Below are 17,771 nucleotides of genomic sequence, written 5' to 3' on the forward strand. Positions count from 1 at the left end.
ATAGTCTTGTAGGGGCATGGAACTACAAAGCCCAGCACGCTCTGGGGGAAAAAGAACCAAGGACACCATCTTGTTTGTCTGAGGGGAGTCTATCACCATGAGGCAGGAGAAGATATCTAGTACACCGTCTTTTCCAGGTATTCACTGGCGGTTGGGGACATCCTGCCTGAGAGAGGGGGATTCCAGGTGCATATTCAAGCGCACCTGCACTGAAGGCATAAATCGTTTCAGTGTGAGGTGACTAGTCGGGTTAACAGAATAGCCTGCCTGTTCCAGAACATTCGTTTGGGCTTTAACCATAGGATTAGTGAGAAACAAGGACACTGAACACTGCAGGAAACAAGGACACTGCACACAGAGTTACTTCACTTTGCCCACACTTACCAGAGCCTAGGTCTCATTGAAGCCCTGTTAAGCAGTTACAGTGTCCGTCTTGCTATCTGGATACTGTCAGCATACCACAGTTAGATTTTGTCAAGCAGGAGTTTAAGTGCACCAACTAAAGTGGCAAGCCGAAGATCCTCTTCCAAGGCATTGAAGTTACTGGTGCCACACAGGCACGCACACACATACTCAGGGCTCTGTATATATAGTGTATTTGCGGGATAGTCTGACTTGGGAGTTACGTCACTGAACACTGGAATAAGTACAGTGTTTATAATTGGGCCTGTGGTGTCAGGGGATGGAAGAGAGAGGTCTGACATAAGAGAAGGTCATTCTTCCGCTCTCCTTCTGCCTGGACTCATAGAGCCAATTTAAGTAGAGATAACCAATCTGGTATAAAGTTGCCATCTTGTGATTTGCTGTTTTTGAAGTTTTTGCCTCTGCTCTTGGGTTATTCGCAGTTGTGGAATCCCTTGAAAGCAGACTGATAATATATTGCGTTATATTGCTCCTGATCTTAGTTATTGCACTTCAGTTGATTTACTCGAAATATACTTTTACTGTCTGTCACTTTTCCACAGAAACCTTACAGTAAAGACAAATTCTGTGTTTTATCATAACGTGTGTGTTTATAATTGGTCCTTGCACTTACACTATTGACAGACAGGTGTGCCAGAGGGGCTGAGAGACAGAGTACAGAACAAAAATACTTAAGCGGGGGAAGCGCTACATAAGCGATTGTGACAGTTATCATTCACATCATTCCTTGAATGTAGTGGTTTTGGGAAACAGTGAAATCGGTGGGTTTAGTTCCACCTTAACAATGCCCCAATATGCAGTGAAAGTCCTAGTTAATTCCTAAACACAGCATTAACACATCCCAAGGACAAAGAAAAATAATGGTGCTCATAAGCAATTCAACTATCAGGCAATTTTGCAATTTCGTATTCAAAGCTAAACTGTAAATTTTCTTCACATAATAATATAAACTAAAACATAAGAGCCCCATTTATTTTCATATCCACCCTTGTTCCAGCAAAAGTGGTGTTTAATTAGTTATACAGGATGCTCTTGACAGAAGTTCCAAATGAAGTATGGTTTCTGTTTCCCAAATTTGTTATGTGCAGATAATGTATATTTTAGGATAGAGACAGACAGAGAGATATCCTACATTTGCCCAGATCCTGTATTATTGAAAAATTGAAGTTTAAGTGCCAAAAAAAAATTGTATTCAGAAAGAAAAAGGGATGGCATTTACATGAGCCATGTTTCAGTAATTGGAATACTTTACCTTTATTCGGCAGCAAAAGTCATATTATATATCAAAATAAGTGATTTTCTTTGCAGGAAATTATCCTCTTAAGTGTTGTGAAACTGTTAATGCATCACAGTCGATGTTTCTCAATGATGGCTCTCTGGACACTATTACAGTACAGGCTAAAAGTGTAATGCTTTAGTGCTACATGGTCATTTTGAAAGTATAATCCACTCATTGATCTTCAAATGGTCACAGTAAATTTTTGCTTTGAAAACACCTTGCACTTTCCTTTCTGAATAAAATGTCTCAGTCCCTCAATAGTGCAACAAAAAAGCACAATATCTATCAATACTTTGTTATATTAACTGTTATACACATTTTTTAGCTATATTTTAGCCAATCATTATTTAAATAGCTTAACAATGAGTGAGGAGATCACCGACTTTCACAGACCTCGGTAATTAGCTCCTCAGAAATCTCACACAAATGAATCACAAGGGCAGTTTATATTAAAGCTTCTCATGCCTTCCAATTGCTCTTCCATAAACAACATTCTGGATTTGTGACACACCGCAGTTGCAGGGAACGGGGCTCACCAACAGCTATATTTTCAACATTTTCAATTTTCAAGTACTGCAAGCCAATAGCCCTCCAATCTATTGATTTCGGGTACATAAAGACAGGTTTTGATGAGTTTGCGTGGTGAAACTCAAGTAGACCACACAGGGCCCCAACCCTATACCCCTTTGAACACCTATGGGATAAATTAGAAAACAGACTGTGAGCCAGGTCTTCCTGTCCAACATACCAATACTCAACCTCACAAATACTCTTTTGGCTGAATGGGCACACACTCACAAAATCTTGTGGAAAGCCCTCTGAGAAAAGTGAAGGCTGTCATGGCCACAAAGGTGGGGCAATGCCAGACTAAGCAAAAAAAGGGGGGTAAGATAAAAGAACTACAACACTCTGTGATTTCAGTATAGCTAATAGCAGACTGAGGATTGGGTCCAAACAGGTCTACATATGATTTGAGACACCTGCTAGCACCAATCAGTAATAGGTGTGTTCCCCAGAATTCAATACAGCATATACCAAAAAAGGGGGAGGGAAAGTGAATTCATAGGTAGGGAACAGGCAGGAGTCAATGTAAATTTAAATACTATTTAATGAAAAAAGACTCACAATATATACTAATCCAGAAAATATCCTGATAATTCAGGTACCATCACCATTAAAAAGACCAAACAGTCATGTGCGGACACAGACAACCACCGGTCACAAACAACCACTCATGATAGATTATGCGAGTCATTCACTATAAATAAATAAATAGACAACCATGCTATCAAGGCATAAAACATATATGCAAAGCATTACTGGAAGTCCAAATAGCATGGAAGAAGGATGACAAATGATTAAGTGGATGTATGGGTTGTAGTGACAACAGAACTTGATCAGCACTGAATAGTGGTGTAAAAAACACGATAAGCCGTTAGGAGGGGGGACAATGATGTCGGGGGGCCTTTGTGGAAAGGTCCGGGAAGGAATGGATGGATGAGGCCAAAGCCGCTGCTGGATGTAAGTATATGTGGGCTGACAGGTCGGAGCCTCTCTAGGCCAGGGATGGCTCACAAGGCTGCAGACCAGAAGGTGTGGATTGGACTAACAGGCAGCTGGAGTTGGAGAGTTAGGATTAGTGGTGAGCTGACACTGTGGAATGGAAGCCAATTATCACATGCGGTGAGAAACTAAAGTGACAGTCCCGAATCAGGGATACAGTAAAGGAGGATCTCACCCGGTGTTGTTTTGCAGCTGTCACCATCTCCTGTATGAGGAATTCCTTTTCATAGGTGGTCCAGTCCAATAGGGGGTCATCCAAGGGGTGCCTCAATCGTGAGTAGCGGATAGGCAGTAAGAGTGAGTAAGCTCACGTAAATAATGCAGATAGAGTCCGAGCAGTTGAGGCAACAATCCACCCCTCCTCCTCTCTTCCGGCTAGCCGCTGTGGCAGGATTCAAGCAATCGCTGGTCTCGCGGGTCGGAGTGATCGGCGTGATCAAGGCTGGTAGGTGGGTCTGTTTGTCAGCAGGTACACTAAGGGCAGCGTAGTGGCGTCATGCTGACGCGTTTCATCCGTAGACCGGATTTCTTCAGAGCATGCGCGGTAGCAAGCCTCGTCAACTTATGTAGTATTGAGGCGGGATCACGTGGGTTTCAGCATCTCGTGACCAAGGCTACCGCGCTATTCACTGACAGCCATACACAAGGGAAAAACATAAAACATGACTAGCAGAACGAGTCCGTAAAGGCACACCAGGAATGGGGAGGGGAGAAAGAAGAAGGAAAGGAAAAGGGGAAAAAGGATAAGAGGGGGAAACGAAAAGGAAGGGAAGGACAAAGGGGGGGGGGGGGGGGGGGGGGGGGGAGAGGGGGGGGGGGGGGGGGGAAGGGGGGGAAAGAAAGGGGGGAGGGGAGGGGGGAGGAAAGGAAGGGAGGAAAGAAGGAGGAAGGGGGGGGGAAAGGAAATGATTGAAGAAAAACCATGGAAAACGTGAAGAACTAATGGAGAAGAGAGAAAAGGGATAAACAAGGTGGAGGGAAACGAAAGAGGGAATAAATGAAATAATGTAATATAAAATAAAATAAAATAAAATGAAATAGAATAGAAATGAATATAAAGAAGGCTCTTGGCAATAGAATTCAAGTGCATTAAGAAAGAAAAATATAATTGATAATAAAGAGATAACTGGGATATAGAGGATTCATTATAAAAAATTGGGAAACAAGGCCATAGGGTTATCAATGGGGGCTACAAGCGAAAAAATCCCAACCAAGGAGAGGAGAGATGTGGACAGACAATTATCAATGAATTTAGGGGGTCAAAAAAACACCAAGGTTGCACTCGTTATTTAACCCATGGGGGTGCATACTGTTGGTGTTGTATATCCACATCTTCTCCTTCTGGTATAGGATCCTGTCGAAATCGCCCCTTCTCAGAGGAAGGTTGAGCCTATAGATACCTTTAACGGTAAGTCCCTTGGGGTTACCCCCGTGTGCCTGCAAAAAGTGTAGGGAAATAGGTTGTTCATCGTCTTTGCCCAAAATGGACTGAATATGTTCACTCACTCTTACCTTCAGTGGTCTCTTGGTTTTCCCCACATAGTGTTTCCCACAGGGACAGGTGAGCACGTAGATCACCCTAGTTGTATTGCAATTAATAAAGTTATTAATTTTGAAAAGTTTTTTGCCTTCAGAATCAGAAAATGTACTTGTGCGTTCAACGTACTTGCATACTGAACAGCGACCACACTTGAACATTCCCTTCAGAGGCGGGAGTTGTGTCAGCCAGTTGGGAGTAGGTGATCTTTGGTACTCGGAATGAATTAGACTGTCTTTTAGGTTTTTAGAATGCCGAGCCGTTAAGAGGGGTCTAGTGCCCACAATCTTGCCCAGAAGGGGCGACTCAGACAGAATGTGCCAGTGTTGGTTAAGTATGGACCTGACTTGGTCCCAGTGGGCACCAAACTTGGTAATGATCCTGGGAGGTCCCCGGAATTCCGGGGATTTGGGATCCTTTTTCTTTTTTGAAAGAAGTGTTATCCGGTCTGTCTGAGTGGCCCTTCTTCTGGCCTCCCTAATACATGAATGGGAATAGCCTCTCTCTCTGAATCTATTGTAAAGGTCTTTAGACTCAGTGATAAAGTCAGCTGGATCAGAGCAGTTTCTTCGAGCCCTGAGAAATTGGCCTACTGGAATGGCCTTAATCAGGGATTTTGGGTGGTCGCTGGATGCTAAAAGTAGGGTATTAGCTGCTGTGGGTTTTCTGAAGGTTTTGGTCTTAATCAAACCGTTATCAATGTAAATGGTTAGATCGAGAAATGAGAGGGTGTGGGGATGAAAAGTGTAGGTGAGTCTAATGTTTCTATCATTAGAATTTAACTCATTCATGAAGGTGTGTAACTCATGTTCAGAGCCCCCCCAAATCATTAGAACATCATCTATGTACCTCAGCCACGTAGCACAGTGGCTGAGGTACAATGACGAAGGGTACACCAGATCCTCCTCCCACAAGCCAAGATGAAGGCATGCGTAAGAGGGCGCCCAGGGTGCTCCCATGGAGGTTCCCCTTATCTGCTGGTAGAAATTTCACAGAAATTGGAAGCAATTATGTTCGAGTAGAAAAGTAAGAATGTCGCCTATGAATTCATTATGCTGTCCAAGGGATGGAAACCTACGTTCAAGAAAAAATTGGACTGCACGCAAACCCCAGCAGTGTGGTATTGAGGTGTACAACGATTCAACATCTATCCCCACTAGAAAAGCCCCAGATGGCATTGTTAGAGTGTTTAGTCGCCTTAGTACATCCATAGTGTCTTGTACAAATGAAGGTAACTCTGGGACTAAGTCCTTAATAAGGGCATCAATGAATTTACCTACTTTTTCAAGAGGACCGTTGACAGCAGAAACTATGGGTCTGCCGGGTGGATTATGAAGGCATTTGTGGAGCTTGGGGATGATATAGAAGGTGGGTGTGTTGAATTGTTGTACCCTCAGGTAGTTGTACTCTTTTGAGGTAATAAGTTTCTCTTCCAAACCAAGACTAAGGAGATAATTGAGGGCATTGACAATAGCAATAAAAGGATTAGTGTGAAGTTTGCGGTAAGTAGATTCATCCGCTAGGAGTCTCCTAACTTCAGTTTCATATTGGGTTTCGGTTAGAAGAACAATATTGCCACCCTTATCACTGCCCTTGATGACGATGCCAGGGGCATTTTCAAGCTCTCTAAGGGCTTTTCGTTCCTCTCGTGAGATATTGTCAAGTCCCCTGTAATTCCAGTTGATTTTGGAGAGATCTCTTTTGACTTGTGTCAAAAAGAATTCAATAGGTTTGTATTTAGAAAGAGGGGGCATCTTGGTAGACCTTATCGGCAGATTGGCAGAGCGAGTCAACGCATGCTGGTAGTCCGGAGTCTCAGAGTCAGAATCAGACTGACAGTTCTCCTGAAGTAATGAAACCAAAATATCGAGGGCCTCTCGCTCTTCCTCATCTGCCGATATAGGATGGGACTCATCTTGTTTTGATGAGTGCCAATATCCAAAGATCACCTTTCTTAAATAAAGTGAAATGTCCTTATAGACTTCGAATTCATTCATCCCAGATTTAGGGGAGAAGGAAAGGCCTCTATTTAACAGTGATAGATGATGCTCGTTAAGCGGGAATTGGGTGAGATTAACAACTTTCATGTCCACTAGAGAACTGGGAGGAGGTAGCGATAGGTCGTGTGTGGCAGAGGGGTGCATTACGTTCTGTATGTTTTGTTCCTTGATTGTCGCTGGCTTTTTCGTGTTTCTCGGGCCCTTCCTTGAGGAGGTGGGGACTGATGTGAGGTTTTGTGTCCCTTTAAACTTGGTTTTGCTTTCACTGTGGTTGTGGTGGGATTGTCTGGAGGGGGTGGGTCTTTGTCTAAAAAAGTCACCGAAAGTTTTTTAGACAAAGACCCACCCCCTCCAGACAATCCCACCACAACCACAGTGAAAGCAAAACCAAGTTTAAAGGGACACAAAACCTCACATCAGTCCCCACCTCCTCAAGGAAGGGCCCGAGAAACACGAAAAAGCCAGCGACAATCAAGGAACAAAACATACAGAACGTAATGCACCCCTCTGCCACACACGACCTATCGCTACCTCCTCCCAGTTCTCTAGTGGACATGAAAGTTGTTAATCTCACCCAATTCCCGCTTAACGAGCATCATCTATCACTGTTAAATAGAGGCCTTTCCTTCTCCCCTAAATCTGGGATGAATGAATTCGAAGTCTATAAGGACATTTCACTTTATTTAAGAAAGGTGATCTTTGGATATTGGCACTCATCAAAACAAGATGAGTCCCATCCTATATCGGCAGATGAGGAAGAGCGAGAGGCCCTCGATTATTTGGTTTCATTACTTCAGGAGAACTGTCAGTCTGATTCTGACTCTGAGACTCCGGACTACCAGCATGCGTTGACTCGCTCTGCCAATCTGCCGATAAGGTCTACCAAGATGCCCCCTCTTTCTAAATACAAACCTATTGAATTCTTTTTGACACAAGTCAAAAGAGATCTCTCCAAAATCAACTGGAATTACAGGGGACTTGACAATATCTCACGAGAGGAACGAAAAGCCCTTAGAGAGCTTGAAAATGCCCCTGGCATCGTCATCAAGGGCAGTGATAAGGGTGGCAATATTGTTCTTCTAACCGAAACCCAATATGAAACTGAAGTTAGGAGACTCCTAGCGGATGAATCTACTTACCGCAAACTTCACACTAATCCTTTTATTGCTATTGTCAATGCCCTCAATTATCTCCTTAGTCTTGGTTTGGAAGAGAAACTTATTACCTCAAAAGAGTACAACTACCTGAGGGTACAACAATTCAACACACCCACCTTCTATATCATCCCCAAGCTCCACAAATGCCTTCATAATCCACCCGGCAGACCCATAGTTTCTGCTGTCAACGGTCCTCTTGAAAAAGTGGGTAAATTCATTGATGCCCTTATTAAGGACTTAGTCCCAGAGTTACCTTCATTTGTACAAGACACTATGGATGTACTAAGGCGACTAAACACTCTAACAATGCCATCTGGGGCTTTTCTAGTGGGGATAGATGTTGAATCGTTGTACACCTCAATACCACACTGCTGGGGTTTGCGTGCAGTCCAATTTTTTCTTGAACGTAGGTTTCCATCCCTTGGACAGCATAATGAATTCATAGGCGTCATTCTTACTTTTCTACTCGAACATAATTGCTTCCAATTTCTGGGAAATTTCTACCAGCAGATAAGGGGAACCTCCATGGGAGCACCCTGGGCGCCCTCTTACGCATGCCTTCATCTTGGCTTGTGGGAGGAGGATCTGGTGTACCCTTCGTCATTGTACCTCAGCCACTGTGCTACGTGGCTGAGGTACATAGATGATGTTCTAATGATTTGGGGGGGCTCTGAACATGAGTTACACACCTTCATGAATGAGTTAAATTCTAATGATAGAAACATTAGACTCACCTACACTTTTCATCCCCACACCCTCTCATTTCTCGATCTAACCATTTACATTGATAACGGTTTGATTAAGACCAAAACCTTCAGAAAACCCACAGCAGCTAATACCCTACTTTTAGCATCCAGCGACCACCCAAAATCCCTGATTAAGGCCATTCCAGTAGGCCAATTTCTCAGGGCTCGAAGAAACTGCTCTGATCCAGCTGACTTTATCACTGAGTCTAAAGACCTTTACAATAGATTCAGAGAGAGAGGCTATTCCCATTCATGTATTAGGGAGGCCAGAAGAAGGGCCACTCAGACAGACCGGATAACACTTCTTTCAAAAAAGAAAAAGGATCCCAAATCCCCGGAATTCCGGGGACCTCCCAGGATCATTACCAAGTTTGGTGCCCACTGGGACCAAGTCAGGTCCATACTTAACCAACACTGGCACATTCTGTCTGAGTCGCCCCTTCTGGGCAAGATTGTGGGCACTAGACCCCTCTTAACGGCTCGGCATTCTAAAAACCTAAAAGACAGTCTAATTCATTCCGAGTACCAAAGATCACCTACTCCCAACTGGCTGACACAACTCCCGCCTCTGAAGGGAATGTTCAAGTGTGGTCGCTGTTCAGTATGCAAGTACGTTGAACGCACAAGTACATTTTCTGATTCTGAAGGCAAAAAACTTTTCAAAATTAATAACTTTATTAATTGCAATACAACTAGGGTGATCTACATGCTCACCTGTCCCTGTGGGAAACACTATGTGGGGAAAACCAAGAGACCACTGAAGGTAAGAGTGAGTGAACATATTCAGTCCATTTTGGGCAAAGACGATGAACAACCTATTTCCCTACACTTTTTGCAGGCACACGGGGGTAACCCCAAGGGACTTACCGTTAAAGGTATCTATAGGCTCAACCTTCCTCTGAGAAGGGGCGATTTCGACAGGATCCTATACCAGAAGGAGAAGATGTGGATATACAACACCAACAGTATGCACCCCCATGGGTTAAATAACGAGTGCAACCTTGGTGTTTTTTTGACCCCCTAAATTCATTGATAATTGTCTGTCCACATCTCTCCTCTCCTTGGTTGGGATTTTTTCGCTTGTAGCCCCCATTGATAACCCTATGGCCTTGTTTCCCAATTTTTTATAATGAATCCTCTATATCCCAGTTATCTCTTTATTATCAATTATATTTTTCTTTCTTAATGCACTTGAATTCTATTGCCAAGAGCCTTCTTTATATTCATTTCTATTCTATTTTATTTTATTTTATTTTATTTTACATTATTTCATTTATTCCCTCTTTCGTTTCCCTCCACCTTGTTTATCCCTTTTCTCTCTTCTCCATTAGTTCTTCACGTTTTCCATGGTGTTTCTTCAATCATTTCCTTTCCCCCCCCCTTCTTCCTTCTTTCCTCCCCCCTCCCCTTTCTTCCCCCCCCCCCCCTTTGTCCTTCCCTTCCTCTTCGTTTCCCCCTCTTATCTTTTTCCCCTTTTCCTTTCCTTCTTCTTTCTCCCCTCCCCATTCCTGGTGTGCCTTTACGGACTCGTTCTGCTAGTCATGTTTTATGTTTTTCCCTTGTGTATGGCTGTCAGTGAATAGCGCGGTAGCCTTGGTAACGAGATGCTGAAACCCACGTGATCCCGCCTCAATACTACATAAGTTGACGAGGCTTGCTACCGCGCATGCTCTGAAGAAATCCGGTCTACGGATGAAACGCGTCAGCATGACGCCACTACGCTGCCCTTAGCGTACCTGCTGACAAACAGACCCACCTACCAGCCTTGATCACGCCGATCACTCCGACCCGCGAGACCAGCGATTGCTTGAATCCTGCCACAGCGGCTAGCCTGAAGAGAGGAGGAGGGGTGGATTGTTGCCTCAACTGCTCGGACTCTATCTGCATTATTTACGTGAGCTTACTCACTCTTACTGCCTATCCGCTACTCACGATTGAGGCACCCCTTGGATGACCCCCTATTGGACTGGACCACCTATGAAAAGGAATTCCTCATACAGGAGATGGTGACAGCTGCAAAACAACACCGGGTGAGATCCTCCTTTACTGTATCCCTGATTCGGGACTGTCACTTTAGTTTCTCACCGCATGTGATAATTGGCTTCCATTCCACAGTGTCAGCTCACCACTAATCCTAACTCTCCAACTCCAGCTGCCTGTTAGTCCAATCCACACCTTCTGGTCTGCAGCCTTGTGAGCCATCCCTGGCCTAGAGAGGCTCCGACCTGTCAGCCCACATATACTTACATCCAGCAGCGGCTTTGGCCTCATCCATCCATTCCTTCCCGGACCTTTCCACAAAGGCCCCCCGACATCATTGTCCCCCCTCCTAACGGCTTATCGTGTTTTTTACACCACTATTCAGTGCTGATCAAGTTCTGTTGTCACTACAACCCATACATCCACTTAATCATTTGTCATCCTTCTTCCATGCTATTTGGACTTCCAGTAATGCTTTGCATATATGTTTTATGCCTTGATATCATGGTTGTCTATTTAATTATTTATAGTGAATGACTCGCATAATCTATCATGAGTGGTTGTTTGTGACCGGTGGTTGTCTGTGTCCGCACATGACTGTTTGGTCTTTTTAATGGTGATGGTACCTGAATTATCAGGATATTTTCTGGATTAGTATATATTGTGAGTCTTTTTTCATTAAATAGTATTTAAATTTACATTGACTCCTGCCTGTTCCCTACCTATGAATTCACTTTCCCTCCCCCCTTTTTTGGGACAATGCCAGACTAATGCTCATGATTTTGTAATGTGATATCCAACAAGCTTATATGGAAGTCATGGATATATATGTGCGGATGAAGAGAAAGGGTTTTGTCAGCATGGATGTTTGCTGTGTTTTTTTAACTGCATACCCTACCATATAGCCAAGATAATGTGGTCACTTAACCATTACTTCCATATAAGCTTACACAAACATTGAACAGGATAGATATTTTCAAGGTGCTATATGCATTGTCCAGACAAAAGTGTTAAAATTATAGCATTTATTACAAATTCATTTTGAAATCCATAATAAATTACTAAAGGGTTTATATTTTATCATCCTCTGGATTTAATGAAGTTATTAAGGTCCTTTATGCATGTTCTTCTACTTGTTTTGCTGCTTGGCTTTTTTCAGGAAATATGCATATAGGATACTAGAAAAATATAAATTGATAAGATATACAGCATTTATTAATTAATCGATAAAGTGATCTTCCCATGTGATGTATTTATCTTAATGAATGAAAGCTGTAAATATTACTAATATATGTGTATATTTTGCTAATATCTCTATGTATATTTCCTGAAGCAGCCAAGCCAATCCATAGGATGGTGAAATATACACCCTTATGTAATTTATTATGGATTTTAATATGAATTTGTAATAAAAACAGTTTTACCTGGACAATCCCTAACTACATAATGTTTGTGTAAGCTTATATGGAAGTGATAGTTAAGTGACCACAAAATCTTGGCTATATGGTAGTGTATACAGTTAAAAAAAACACAGCAAACATCCTGAAATTGTCAAACTTTAATGACAGATGAATGAGAAATGAACAGAACGTATTTGTCTGTCGGACTGGGCCCCTTATATGTTGAATCACACAAGGCCAAACATTTGGGAATACAGGTATGTGTGTATTTGTATCCAAACTCAGTGAAGCCCTTTATGAAAAAGTATATACACAGGACTGGATAACTGATGCTATGACCTCAAAGTCTTGATTTGAAACACTTATGTATATACTGACACTGTGTGCCTGGTAAAGTGGCCTTACAATATTGTATAATAATAAAGTAATATGAAAAGGGTCATACACATCACACTGTTAAGATGTTTAAAAAAAAAAAAAAAAAAAGAACATAAGCTTCCCGTTGGCATTTCCAGTCCATTTACTTTATCTAAATGCATAAGTAATATGTGCCAAATGGACTACAGAATGCAAATAGAAATTTACTCTGGTAAGTGAAGGAGATACCAACAGTGAATGTAATGATGTAAATTTAGGAATAAACACTGCTCGTAGCAGCTGAATGCAATTAATGCAGACATACTGCTAACTGGAAATTATGGTTTACAGTAGGCTCTACAGGACATAAAACACAAAAATTCTGGTATCCAAGTAACAAGCCATATTGTACAGTTGGCCAGTATTCAAGAAACTCTGACATTCCCTTTTAACCTTTTTTGTTTATTAACTATACCGTTCATATTTATAGAAAGCAAATGAAAACTACACAAGTATTTTTCTATGTATATATGGGACAACCAATTTAGCCCTATACAGTAAGGTTCGACAGCCTCTTACTGCCCATGATTTGTGTAGAGGATAGTAGAAAATCATCATAAATCATTAAAAATGAATTTTGAAATGCAATGCAAGGGCTGCATATGATTTTCCAATCCCCTTCCCCTCTATACATTGCCTGCTAATAGTAAGACCAAAGGTTATCTGAAAAGAAAAAATAGTTACGGTATATGGTATATGTACCATACCACCATTTTACACATTGCTGGGTGTGCTGTCACCATCCTTCCCGGAGGATTCTTGCGTGTAGAGCAGGCCAAATATCATGAGAAGACACACCTGTCCTTGGCAAGAGTGTCTTCTCTTGAGAGTTAAATCAGAGTTCCACCCATTTAAAAGTCAGCAGCTACAAAAAGTGTAGCTGCTGACTTAATAATCAGACAGACACTCACCTGTCCCATGGTACAGCGATGCAGGGGGCACGAAGCCCCGCTCCTCTTCGTGGCGCCGGCATTCTAACTGTGGACGCTGTGAATGGCTGGACAATCTTCTGGGACCTGTGACGTGTCCCAGAAGGTTGCAGGGAGGGAGGGGGGAGAGGTGGTCTTCCTTCGGCGCCAGGGAAGGAAGTGGGATCTGAGTGCCTCTATAAACAGGGTACCCTCTCCCCCCCAAAAAAAATTACATGCCACATGTGGCATGTCAGAGGGTCACCAACACTTAAAGCGGAAGTTCCATTTTTGGGTGGAACTCCACTTTAAGCTGCTTTGTATTCCACAGGATCTCACCAGAACAAGCGTGATTAAGTCCCTTTGCAGCAGAAATGTGTTAAGAGGATGGCTATTGCTGTTACAATAAAGGAAGGATTCGTAGGATTATTCTGTGCTGGAGACTTGCTTTGCCTACACAGTATTTTGCTTACAAAAAATGTTCCTTTCCGTGCCCTTCTATGGGTGGAAGGTCGATGTATAAAAAGATGACCTGTGTGCATTCTTTTTTTGGAACTGTGGATGGAATATGATGGTAAGGTAAATATAAAAAAAATTTTCTTTACAGGTAAACTTTGTACCTACTATTAGCAGGCAATATATACAGGGAGAAGTGGCTCAGACAGTATACGCAAACCCTGCATTGCACTTCAATATCAGCTTTAAAGCTAAACTTCAGTCCTACCTTCAATCTTGCACAGTTAAACAGGCTCCTCTCCTATTACGAAAACGCTTTTTCTGATTACACTGCATGCTGTGAGCTTCTCACTGTGTGCATTAGAAACTGCACCCACCTCATTTCTAGGCTGCAGCACTGATAACCCTATCTATCAAATGTAATAAAAAAAGTGGGGAAAGAAAACAATAGCAGCCTACAGTGCCTGCATCTAACCCTTTATACTAAGCCTAACCTCAAGCTAAAAAAGCGATCATGATAAACAGTACATTCTGATGTTGATAGAAACTATAACGGGGATAATACTATCAAGCTATAAATTACATGTGCCAGGACATGTCTAAATGTCAATGCACAAAAAAAATATTCAGGGTTGGGGTCCCTGAGGGTGCGCTCTACATTCTTTTGGAAAGTGAAAAAATTAATCTCCGGGATACAGTAAGGAGATAGACAGTTATTGTAATGTTCTTGAAAAATACCATTTTTAGTTTTGTTAATGAAGGACATGAGAGCACGTCAGCAACCAGTTGAGGCTATGTCTCATACTTACTGGCCCACAAACCATCATCCCAAAGGTAAGCAATGTATGGTACCCTGAAATCATCTATAAGTCAGCCATTTCGGCTGGCCTTCTGACAAAACCCTAAGACTGGGCCAAACAGAACCTGGACGCATCACAGAAATTTGTCATGCAATTGTCCAGTTCAACTGTTCTCTTTAGTGGTCACAGGTATAAGTTAGGATACAAGATCAAAGTCTTGCTTCAAAGAAAGAATTGTTTATTGTTTTCCAGTGACAAAATGCCAGTTTAACAAACATTTGATCATCTGAGTAGAACTATTTTTTGTCACACATCTCCTCATTTCCCATAGGTTGACTACAGACTAACCCATAAATAGTTCATATATTCCTCATGCAAGCCTCAGGCCCCTAATTTGCCTTTTGAAGTTTAGTAACGTAAAGATGCTGGGGTGATAATTCTAGAAATAACAACAATTATTCTTCTATGGGTTATCATTTCCATATTTTCAGTTGTATAAGCCACTAATATACCTAAAATGTACACAATTTTATTTGGTGCCTTAATGTGTTTGCAAAATGCAAAATGTGGAAGGTCAGTTCTTACATTTTAGAACAACCTATAAAGTTTCATTGTTTACTATTAAACTAATGTACTACTTGCAGTACTGTTTTCAGAAGTAAAAATCAATGGAACATGTCCAAATCAATTTAGCACAGCATTAAATATTATGTTCTGTTCACCTCTTTAGCAAATTGAGAGAGTTTTTTTATTTTGAGGTCTATGAACAATTTATTTGAAAAATTGAGTTAGCTGTGAATGTATGCCACATTGATCGATCCATGTTTACTAATCAGGCTTACCTCATCATCCTGATCTATTTGGTAGTCCTTAGGCATGCTTGAGAGTATGGGCCAAGTGAGGTTTGAGGCAGTAGTTGGTAAGGAGCTGAAAGTTCCATTTCTAAGATTTTCTGTAGAATGAGACTTTGGTCCATGCCAGCCCAGAATGCTTTCTAAGAACATAAACGTTTGTCAGTTTTTAAAGTACATTTAATGCATATTCTTACCACATTATAATATAAGCTAACAGTATGTACTAAACCATGTACAAACTGTAACACTTATCATTACATGTTAAAAGAATTACTTTACAACTAAGAGCTCATTCACACCAGTAAGTATTTATGAATGCTATTTATCTTTCTACTATTTTTTAATAGTAAACATATTTATTTAACACATAAATATTTAATACAGGGTGCACCTGTGAAACAGAGCATTTTGGGTTTTTTTTTTTAGAAGAGGGAACACAGCAAAAACGTGCTCCTTTCAGTTTCTGTCACTTTGTCAAACTGAAACTCTATGGGGGTTATTTACGAAAGGCAAATCCACTTTGCACTACAAGTTAAAACTACAAGTGCAAAGTGCACTTGAAATTGCACTGAAAGTGCACTTGGAAGTGCAGTCGCTGTAGATCCAAGGTGGACATGCAAGAAAACAGCATTTTAGCTTGCACATGATTGGATGATAAAATCAGCAGAGCTTCCCCTCATTTCAGCTCTACCCCTCAGATTTACAGCGACTGCACTTCCAAGTGCACTTTCAGAACAATTTCAAGTGCACTTTGCACAGTTTGCGCTTGTAGTGCAAAGTGGATTTGCCTTTTGTAAATAACCCCCAATGTGACCTCAACCAGAATGCAGACAAGGAAAAGGATGTGGGAAGAGCCACACCTCAGAATGATTCATTACATAGTTGTAAGACTGAATAAAGACACAAGTCCATTTAGTTCGACCTGAGTAATTGGTGTGTGTTCATGTCGATAATCAATTCCCATATCCTTGTATATTGTGTTCACTAAGATGCCTGTCCAAGAGTCTTTTAAAACTATTAATATTTACTGCTGACACCACTGGTTGTGGAAGAGAGTTTCACATCCTCACCGTCCCGACAGTGAAAAAAAACCCTACACAGCTTAAAGTTAAACCACTTTTCCTCCAATCTCATTGTGTAGCCCTGTGTCTTCTTACACTCCCTGAGACTAAATGGTTCCTACCTAAGCTGGAATCCCCATTGAGGTATTTGCATATTGCTATCATATCTCCTCTCAAGCATCCCTTCTCCAGGAAAAAACTAATTTATTGCTTATAGTTTTTCCTCGTAATTGAGGTCCTCCAGTCCCCTTATTAATTTTGTTGCTCTTCTCTGAACTCTCTCCAGTTCTAGCACATCCTTCCTGAGGATTGGTGACCAGAATTGGAGAGAACAGTCCAGATGTGGCTGAACTAGAGTTTTATAAAGTGGTAGGATTATTATTTTATTTATGGAATAAATTGACTTTTTAATGCATGCTAATAGTCTGCTAGCTTTGCTTGCTGCATCTTGGCATTGCATGCTATTGCTTAGTCTGTCTTCTACTAGGAACCCCAATTTGCTTGTGCAAGTTGCTGCTTGAGCATTTGAGGTCTGCAAACAGGCTTTTTTCCCCAAAAGAGCAGCTAAGGATAAATAGGCACAATTATCTTAGCGCTACACCTGCTGGCAGGAAATAAACAAAATACATAGGTAATATTTCAAATTTACCTAACAAAAAAAAAAAGCAAAACTATTTTAATATGTGTATTTTTTTTAGTCCTGACCAATATAAAAAAAAAACATATAGAAACACACTATGCATTCTCCATAAAGCATGCACCCAAATGTAGTCTGAAAGACTTTTTTACAGTGCACCCCAAAAGTATCTGAAAAGACACAGGGTAGTCTTGTTTTAAAATTCACACTCCAGCAGAGACAGATTTTAAAATATGAGACACAGAGCCAGCTTACATCCACATAGCAACCAGTGATCCCCCCCAAAGCATATAACCCCAGAAATGCATCTCAATGGCCTATAGTGGACAACTTTTCAAGTCGGATCATAAATCCTACTTAAGCCAGCCATAGACAGTTCAAATCTTGGCCGGTTCAAGATTTGAACCATGTATGGGAAGGCTGAATATACCCAAGTTGATCGATCAAATAAGCCCTATCATAAATGTGTTAAGGACGTTCCAGGTTTGTCATACTCTAAACCTCAGGGTAATTAAGCCCATTAGGGATATTAGACATGCAATAAAATGCCTTA

At 41.5% G+C, this 17,771-nt stretch overlaps 1 protein-coding gene across 1 annotated transcript in view; it reads right to left on the bottom strand.

Moving 5' to 3' along the window:
- OSBPL10 (oxysterol binding protein like 10) overlaps positions 1 to 17,771 on the bottom strand; it is a 706,762-nt gene that overhangs the window by 266,402 nt on the left and 422,589 nt on the right. The window contains exon 6 of the mRNA XM_073630290.1: positions 15,509 to 15,660. Coding sequence (XP_073486391.1) covers positions 15,509 to 15,660 — 152 coding nt within the window. The remainder of the gene's footprint in view (positions 1 to 15,508; positions 15,661 to 17,771) is intronic.

This window comes from Aquarana catesbeiana, linkage group LG05 (assembly GCF_042186555.1).
Source record: "Aquarana catesbeiana isolate 2022-GZ linkage group LG05, ASM4218655v1, whole genome shotgun sequence".
NCBI lineage: Eukaryota > Metazoa > Chordata > Amphibia > Anura > Ranidae > Aquarana > Aquarana catesbeiana.